General features: G+C 36.0%; 1 protein-coding gene across 1 annotated transcript; it reads left to right on the forward strand.

Annotated features, from left to right (window-relative positions):
* Positions 1–3,199: 3,199 nt before the first annotated feature.
* Positions 3,200–4,141, forward strand: LOC134582733 (olfactory receptor 6C75-like). Its single transcript, XM_063439374.1, has one exon. The coding sequence runs from the start codon at positions 3,200–3,202 to the stop codon at positions 4,139–4,141; it is 942 nt and encodes a 313-aa protein (XP_063295444.1).
* Positions 4,142–10,059: the final 5,918 nt, after the last annotated feature.

Genomic DNA, 10,059 nt, shown 5'->3' on the forward strand with positions numbered 1-10,059 from the left:
TAATACCTTATCTTCAAATATTCTTACATTCCCGATGATATTGGAGTACTTTGTCGTAGCGGTGGTCTGAACCAAGATATGACCAAATAGTCTAACTGAATCCCCAGATTTTATTGCTGAGATAGGTGATTTTAAGTTGCCTTGCAAAATGTAAAACTGTTTTTGTTGTGTGTGCTGTTCCTTAACCCCTTAAGTCCGGAGGGCGTACTATTACGTCCTTTTAAAAGCGGCTCTAAACGCCGCCGGACGTAATAGTACGCCCTCCGTTTTTTAGTAACTTACCCGGTCGCTGGCGGTCCCACGCCGGCGATCGCGGTTCGGGGGACTCCCAGGGAGCCCCCCGCGGCACGTCCGCCCTCCAGGAGCCCTCCCGGCCATGTGAGAGTGAGGTCCTTGCGAGGACCTCACAATCACATGGCCGGTATAGCTGCCTGCTGCATTGCCAGCAGGGGGACCAACTGTAATGACAGTTGGTCCCCCTGCTGGCTGAAAATCAAATAAAAAAATGTTAAAACAGTGTAAAAAAAAATAAATTATATACTTAGATCATATATATATATTATATATATATGATCTAAGTATATATATATACACATATACACACATACACATACACCGTCTAGGTGTATTTTAATATTAATATATATATAATTATATATATATATTAATATCAAATTACACGTAGACTGATACTGATTAAATATATATATAATTATTGTTATATATATATTTATAAATAATATAAAAAAAATTAATATGTAAATACGTAAAAAAATTAAATAAAAAAAATAATTAAAAATAAAATATAAAAAAATATATAGATGTGTTTTATTTCGTTCTAACTGTATTCTGATATTAATATATATATATTTATATCAAAATACACTTATAACGAAATAATATATATATCTATATACATAAATATATACGTATATATCACTATATATATACCTATATATAAATAAAAATATTAAAAAAAATATATATATATATATACGTATATATACACATATGTATATATATACATATATTAATTCTACACATATATTTATGTAATAATTTTACATAATTAGGTATCCTAATTAATTACAATTAGCGGGACCTGCCTGACCACCCATGCCGAAAGTATAGGGAATTTAATTTGCTAGCACTATATTTAACCCTATAACTTTCCAAGACACCATAAAACCTGTACATGGGGGGTACTGTTTTACTCGGGAGACTTCGCTGAACACAAATATTAGTGTTTCAAAACAGTAAAATGTATTACAACCATGATATCGCCAGTAAAAGTGACGTTTTTTGCATTTTTCACGCACAAACAGCACTTACAGGGACGATATTATTGCTGCAATACTTTTTACTGTTTTGAAACACAAATATTTGTGTTCAGCGAAGTCTCCTGAGTACAACAGTACCCCTCATGTACAGGTTTTATGGTGTTTTCAAAAATTACAGCGTCAAATATAAGGCTTGTGTTTAATTTTTTTCACATTAAAATTCGCCAGATTGCTTACGTTGCCTTTATGACCCTATGGTAGCCCAAGAATGAAAATTACCCCTATGATGGCATACCATTTGCAATAGTAGACAACCAAAGGTATTGCAAATGGGGTATGTCCAGTATTTTTTAGTAGCCACTTAGTCACAAACACTGGCCAAAATTGGCGTTTTTTGCATTTTTCACACACAAACAAATACAAACGCTAACTTTGGCCAGTGTTTGTGACCAAATGGCTACTAAAAAAGACTGGACATCGCTTATTTGCAATACCTTGGGTCGTCTACTATTGCAAATGGTATGCCATTATGGGTGTAAATTTATTTCCTGGGCTACTATACAGTCTCAAAGGCAACGTAACCAATCTGGCGAATTTCCATTTCAAATGTAACACGCTATATTTGACCCTGTAACTTCCCAAAACACCATAAAACCTGTACATAGGGGGTACTGTTTTACACGTGAGACTTTGCTGAATACAAATATGTGTATTTTATTGCAGTAAAAGCAAACAGTATTATGACATTGACAGTTAAAATGTCATGAAGAACGAAAAAAATAAAAAAAAATCTTATTTTCTCCCATTTTTTTCATATTAAATTATGTTTCATAGCTAAATATTTGATATTAAATGAAAGCCCTGTTTCCCCTGAATAAAATGATATATAATAAGGGGGGGTGCATTTAATATGAAAGAGGTGAATTACGGTTGGACAGACATATAGCGCAAATGCCAGGTTTTGTTTACGTTTTGTTTCGTTCACAACTTGTACATTTGGCTGCGGTGTTAAGGGGTTAATCTGTATATAAATATATATATTATTATTTATTTTATTTATTTATTTTTACGACAGCACCACTGCTACAAAATGCATTTTACGCGTGTGTCCCAATCCCCTTTTTTCTTTGTATGTCTGGAGTCCAAAACTGACTCGTTTTGAGTTGAGCACCCTGACCCATCTCTCTATTTTAGAGGTTTTAGAGAGCAATATCCCTTTATCGATTTTGATTTGATATAGAGCAGATGTATCATCATGCATTGTTCACATATACTTAAAATAACTCTCACTTTAAATATTTAGTTACAATGCTTTATTTTTGTAACTTATTTTGCTCACATTTTAGGTGATATATATTAACAATGCACTGACAAGTAATGAATTTAATGCATATTAAATTATATCAATTTAGAATTGTCACTAAGTAGTTGTTTGTCTCATATGTTAATATTAGTGTAGGACCCACTGTATTGGGGTACTGTGGCAGAGTGGTGGGCTTAACACAATATGGCCATAAGGTGAAACTGAATCCTCAGATTTGTTTCCTGAGATAGGTGATTTCATTAGCTTTATTATATTTAAACTGTATTTGTTTGTGTGCGCTGTTCCTATATATGTTAGAATAATTTCTGATTCTGTTTCAAACTAATTAAATTGAGCTGAGTATCTTTTATTTTAGCATTGTTTTTCATTTTTACACCAGAATAAAATATATAAATATATATTGTTTGTTTATTTTACAAATAAAATAACCATGCAACATGTCTATGATATAATATCCCAATGACAAACGTGGTCTGATTTGTACACCATTTTAACGTTACGAGGGTTCATAAATATTTTTTTAAATAAATAAAACACATTCTTCAAGTTATTGTGGCTCTCTTGCAGATACCTGTGGGTCTCCTTTTCATATATTATGGAGAATGTGAACAGGACGAGGGTTACTGAGTTTATTTTAGCTGCTTTTTCTAGTTTCCATCAATTTCAAGTTTTACTGTTTATTGTTGTCCTATTTGCGTATGTTGTTTGCATTATGGGAAATAGTGCAACTGTTACTCTTATCAGCAGCAAATCATCACTTCAAACCCCAATGTATTTTTTTATTAGCACATTTTCTGCCTTGGAAATCATATTTGTCACTGTTACTATCCCAAAACTTCTAGCTAACCTCATTGGTGTGGATCGTAAGATATCGTTTAACGGCTGTTTTGCACAGCTTTTTGCGTTCAATGCATTGGGGGTAACGGAATGCTATCTTCTTGCAGTCATGGGCTTCGACCGGGACCTGGCAATTAACAATCCTTTACATTATACAGCTATAACCACCAAAGGATTCTGTATTAAGCTAGCAATTTGCCCATGGATTGCTGGTTTTACCATAGCTCTCGTACCCACAGTGTTTACTGCCAATTTAGAGTTTTGTGGGCCTAATATGGTCAACCATTTCTTCTGTGACCTAGCTCCTTTGCAGAATTTGACTTGTTCTGATCCCTTCATCAGCAATGTGGCTACAAGTTGTGCAGCTGTTTTTGCCACTGTTGTCCCATTTATCACTGTGATTGGATGCTACGTTGATATTATCATTGCCATCTCAAAGATTAAAAGTGCTGGTGGAAAAAGGAAAGCCTTCTCCACTTGTTCATCCCACCTTATTGTTACCAGCATGTTCTTTGGCTCAGCCATTGTCGTATATGTGAATCCAAAGGGCAGTCAATATGATAAATTCCTAGCCCTTGTTTACACTGTATTTATTCCTTTGTTAAACCCTTTCATCTACACACTGAGAAACAAAGATGTGAAATCTGCCTTTAGGAACTCAAAAATTCTAAAGGGTCAATGGGGATTGTTTCATGACTGATTAAATAGACTGAAAACTGGAAAACAAATTAGTTCTGAGTATTAAGAATCAAATGAATGGTGTTTTCTGTGTATGAGTAACATAGATCTAAAGACAGAAAGACAAACAGAAATATTAAACATAATCTATGATTTACTCTTAATATTCCATTTTAACTGATATTTTTTTTCTTTTTTAATGTATTGTATTTGAAAAATTGACCTATTTTGTACATGTGTGTAGCAAATTTAGTTTACTGTGTTCTGCATTTCAAATATGTTACTGAAAATAAAGGAATCTCCTTGCATTTTCTCTGTAAATAATTTAAAATTAAAAAAAAAAAAAACAATATTATATTTTAGTTTATTTAGGAATTTCTCATGGAGAATGAGCCGTATGTTTACATGTTATTGGTAGTAAAATAAATGAAATCAATAATAAACCATAGACATGAGAAATATAATATTTATGACGTATGACAATGTACTGCTTAACTTATTTCATAACAAAGTGAACTTGAGTGGTCGATAACAAAGGGTTCTGTTTAGTGCCCACTTCAAATCTGTTTATTAAGAGTGCTCTTATGAAGGTGACAAATTTAGAAGAATTAATTGAGTTTAAAAAAAACAAAAAAAAAAACAATACTTATTGCCAGATGGATTAATCAAATTATTTGATGGGACTGAGCAGTAATATCAGATAACATTTAATTAAAATTAAGCTTTATTTTGGTTTTTTAATAAAATAATGTGTCTTTTCATACTCACAGAAAGGATACATTAGGGACATTATTAGATGAGAAGTATTTGGACATAAAATATCCTATTTATACAAAAAGCTACAAACAGTACTTGTCATATGACTGCAATATGCTTTCTAAGTGATTCGTTACTGTCAGAACATATTCCAAAGTCACCATTAAAATCTATGGGCATTTTTGTACATAAAGCATATAGAAAGTTTGCAAATGCTTTCATATTTTGAATAAGCATTTTAAATGATTTAACTACAAAAAAAACCATTATATTTTGATGGTTATTTCTGAGCTTCTGTAGAAAAATCATATAAAGAGTTTATTAAAAAAATATTAAATTATTTAAAAACCTTATTAAACAGAATTACATTGAGATTGTTGGTTTGGACGAGCTGAACAGTCATGTGGACAAAACCCAGACATACAAAAAAAAAATCTTTTTATTTAAGATGAAAAAATGTACACATTTATAAATGCTAGTGGAGGCATTATTTAAAAAAAAGAATGTTAATACAAACCAAAATCAGTTTTTGTGTCAACCAGAGTAATATGAGATTATTGTTTCCTGGCTAATCATAGCAGCATCACTCCTGGGTATCTACTACCCTCACCCATACAGGACAGGAATAATAAACTAATTTAATTAATCAGACTATAGGTATAAAGGTCACTTCATACGCCAGTCTTTCTTCCTGTCCTCAGCCGGACAAACAGGAATTTTCTTTCCTAAAATTGTATTTTTCTTTTGGCCACCATAGTGCATTCCCTTGGGTATATCAAACAAATGTCAGCCTCTTTTTGTTTGAAGAACTCTGTAAACAGCCTGCATGGGCAGGACTAACTGAGTTAGGCTCAGGATAGACCTGAACAACTGCACATAAGAGATTGGATCCAAATCATTTAATACTTATGGAGAAGGGGTTGATGAGTACCTTAAAAATGTCCCCTACAAAAAATAACCCCTTCTTTTATCATCTTGGTAATAGTATCTCTAAGGGCAGCAGTTCTGGGGAATCCATAAACATTCTTGATTCATAGATTGCTTTTCTATGTGTGCCTCACAGAGTCTGTTTCCAGCTTGATTGACTTGCTTTTTTTAGCCCTGGGCATTGGCATCCATTTTTCAGGTATTGTGAGCTCAATTTCTTTCTAATCTTAAAACTTAGGAATGCTATAGAAGATTCTTGTTTTAGTATTTTATTGCAGTATGGCTTCTCCCTCTGCCTCTAGAAGATCTGACTCTAGAAAAAATAGGTGAGTCAAATACTTTTTTTCCATAAGGGGGTTCTCAAAAGAGTGCTAATTGGGCTAATACAATTTATATTTGTGACATTATATTTCAGCCCCAGCAAAACTTGTGACACTCCAATTAGGAAGTGCAAAGAAAAGTCCAATAGATGCATGAATTGCAATTTCCCTGCTCCTCCTGAAGGGAAAAACCTGTGCAGATTATGCCTGATGGAAGTAGCTGAAGAATCTAGCAGGGCGAGATCCCCTCAGGAAGCTCTGAAGATGTGTATATGTCAGGCTATAGCCAAGGGCTTTAGAAGTACGACTGGTTTTGGAATTTTCAGATGATGAGGAAGAGGAGACCCAGCATTCTCCAAAATCCTTAGATGCTAGGTCCATTGACAAGCTGATTATGCTCTTGAGTAACACCTTAAGCCAAGGGAAACCTAATATGATGGGACAAGAAGGGGAAGCAATTACCTGGAAGGTACTGTTTTCCTAATGCAAAGCTCCTATCGTAATGCAAATAGGCAAGGTCTCGTGGGTAATCAATGGTTGAGATAGGGGTCTCCCATCAATAGCCTCAACCGCTAGAGGTGATGAATGATCTCTCCTTGACTGGTATAGTGTGTTTCTTAACAAAATATAAATCAATAAAGTTACCAGCTGCACATGAGTCAACCAGGGTTTTGCATGAAAGGTTCTTCTCATTGCAAGAGGTGGAAATTTCAAGGAGAAATCTGCTTCAGGAATTACTTGAGGACGTATCCATTACACCTAAGACCTGTCCCCTTAAGGTTCTTAGGTGCGAAAGTTTTCCGGAATATATAGGACAAGCATCTCTCATGTGTCCTTTTTTGCCACAATATTAGCAAAGACCCTCTTTTCTCCTATACTGTTTCTCTGCCTCAGACAGTCCAGTAACCCCTAACTGCATAGGATCAGGTTCAGACAGCGTCGGAAGGCCCGAGACAACAGGTTTGGAGAATCGAGGTGCTAGTGACATAGTCAAACATCTAGTTCTGTTTCTAGCAATTTCCCTGGTACTGAGTCTTTCTGCATCACTTAAGTAATAAAGTCATTTAACCCCTTAGGTAGGTTTTGGCAGCAATTCGTCAAGAATATTCTTGGATAATCCTTTTTTAAAAGCAGCGATTATTCTGTTATTATTCCAGTCTACCTCAGGTGCCAAATTACGAAATTCTATAGCATAATCTGAGATAGACCTGTTCCCTTATTTGATATTGTGGTGAAAGTGACCTCGCCACTGGTTTTTGGAAGGACCTGTTTGCCAGCCTGCTACCCTGTGACTATGGCCCTGTGGTGGACTGGGGGTTAAAGATACTGTTTCTGCCTCTTGGACTTATAACTGGAACAGATTTGAACTTTCGAAGTGGCACTTCGGCTACAGTCGAAGTGGTCGCCATTCGAACACGTGGCAGCGGCCATCTTATTTGGTCGAACGTGTTCAGCGGTATTTTGTCATCGAGTTCATGTAACTTAAATCGGACACGCGATGGCACGAACACCGCTGAATAGTTACCTTCCAGGGAACTTCGACTTTTCAACGGGAGTTGAACGGCGTTCGGTGAGTTGATGCCCATGAACAAGGGACACACATTGACTATGTTCATTCACCAGTACGTTCGGTAATTCGAACGGTACTTCGATGGTTTTAAATATACGGACCGCATGAACTGTTTTGGGCATGAAACAATGCGTGCGGTCGGTCAAAAAGAGGCTTACAGGAATTTTTTGAGCCCCTGCTCTGATCTTTTTGATTTTTGGATATGTTGTTCACCCAGATCAGTGCTATCAGGGCTTTTAAGGGTGATGTGACTTTTATGTTGTGTTTTGGGATACTTATAGGACTTTGTGAAAAATGTGTTTTTTTCTGCCTGGAGATAATTAAGTTAATGTATTATCTGCCTTAATTATCTCCCAGGCAGAGGGGAGGGAATGTATGGAAGTGTTGTACAGTTAATTACTGTTCGTATTGGTTTATTCCCTTTGTGTCCCTGTGCCCAACAAGGTCCACCTGGGTGTCACCCTTGTTGGGAAACTTGTAAAAAAGGCCGCTGTGCCTCCATTAAAATTGAGTTCCTGTGTTACCATCAACATAGACTCTCATCTAATGTGTGGGGGAAAAGGCTGTATCTACCCTTGGGGTTACTATATCACTATACTCCCCAGGGATTATAATCACTAACCTCTTTTAAGAGCTGTTCTTGCTACGCTCTCTGGGAGTAGGAGAGGTCTTCCCACTGGAAGCTGGATCCTGGTCTTGGGTCCAGGGTGGGTGGAGGACGGCAAGTTCCCAGACAAGCTGTAACGCTGGATGTGGGGACTGCGGTGTTGATGGTGTTGGGTGGAGTGCTTGGAGTCCTCTTGAGCACTAGGAGCATCAACTGATGGAGGCACCCAGTCGGGGTGCCAGGCGGTCCATCACAGATATGCATTAAGGCAGTGGAGGCGTATTCCTCCCTGACTAATGGTTCAAACGTCAGTTTGAATTCCACAAAGAATGCCTGGTAACAATGAGCGATTCTCCTATTATTTTACCATAATGGATTAGCCCAAGTTAAGGCCTTACCTTTAAGTTGGTTTATCAGATACCCAATGTTAGCTCTATCTGAAGGAAATGAACCAGATGAGGCCTCAAAGTGGTACTCAATCTGACTGAGAAATCCCCTACAGTCCTAGATATTACCAGACAAATGCGGGGAAGGACATAATGTGGGGATATTTATATGGTGAAAATATGAAAATAATATTTTCACAAAAAATTATCAAAAATTAATTTAATCATTTTTATTATATCAAAATTGATTTTGAGAATTATCCACTATTTAATTCTCTTAGATCCTAGAGCATGCCACCAGAGGATTTTACTTAACACAGTAATCACAATTTAATTATAAAAATATAATTTAGTTTGACAATAATAATAATAATAATAATAATAATAATAATAAGTAACATGTGTGATAATAATCAGTGAATATTTAGTATAACATAGGTATACAAAAATGGCAATGGTTTACCAGTTGTCATGAACTTAGTAAGATTTATGAGAGTTTAACAGTCTTCACAGACACAGTTCCAATAGGGAACTGTAGGTGTGACTTCCCTACAGAATATCATCTAGCTTTTGGTCGGTAGATGGTGCAATTATATCACCAACATTTCTTGTCCTGGAATGGGTTAACTTCATTTGATGATGATTTCAACGTCATTTTGGCTTATCTATATGGCCAGTATAACTCAATTTTGCCGTCAGTTTCAAAGGATTTACCCCAGACAGAGCGTCGGGCATATACCTTTAAATCTACTTTTTGACATGTCTAAACCTTAATTTCACCCCTTGCTTACAAAGGGACTTTGTAAGATTTAGAAAGTAAAGTGTTATCTGTAACTGGTGTCTGGTTCTTTGGTGAAGCTGTGTGTAAGATAATTTCTATTCCATTAACATTAAGAAATAGTATTCCATCCCCCTGCTTGCTGTGAGATTTTATTCCTTATCACTTATCTTGTTTACATAATGCATTCCTTAGCTCAGACTTGAATTAGTAGAGTCACAGATAGACAGAAATTCTGTGTCTTTCTTAGCCTGTAAATACAAAATGGAGTCAGCTCTGTTCTGAGTAGGTGGAGGTACACTAGGCAGCAGTGACATAATCGGAGAAGCCTCAGGTTGTAAATGAGCCATCCTAGTAAGGAGCGTGCTAAAAGCCTGGATAAATTGATCCATATGGTGATCATTCTCCTCTAGATTTCTCTCGCAAGCTGCTATGTGCTGACATAATTCTGCAGGATCTATGGCCCTGTCGTAATGTCAGGATTACAAGTTGGTCCAGCATGCAGAACTGTGTTAGGACTAAGGATTACATATAATCTGACCTTAGAATGGCCATGTCCAAGAATAGTCAAAATACTTGCCTAGGTCAGAAACACA

The sequence above is a fragment of the Pelobates fuscus genome, chromosome 13, assembly GCF_036172605.1.
Source record: "Pelobates fuscus isolate aPelFus1 chromosome 13, aPelFus1.pri, whole genome shotgun sequence".
Classification (NCBI taxonomy): Eukaryota; Metazoa; Chordata; class Amphibia; order Anura; family Pelobatidae; genus Pelobates; species Pelobates fuscus.

What these genes read in the sequence shown, in the direction of transcription:
- LOC134582733 (XM_063439374.1), top strand. Translation starts at nt 3,200, where the DNA reads ATGGAGAATGTGAACAGGACGAGGGTTACTGAGTTTATTTTAGCTGCT.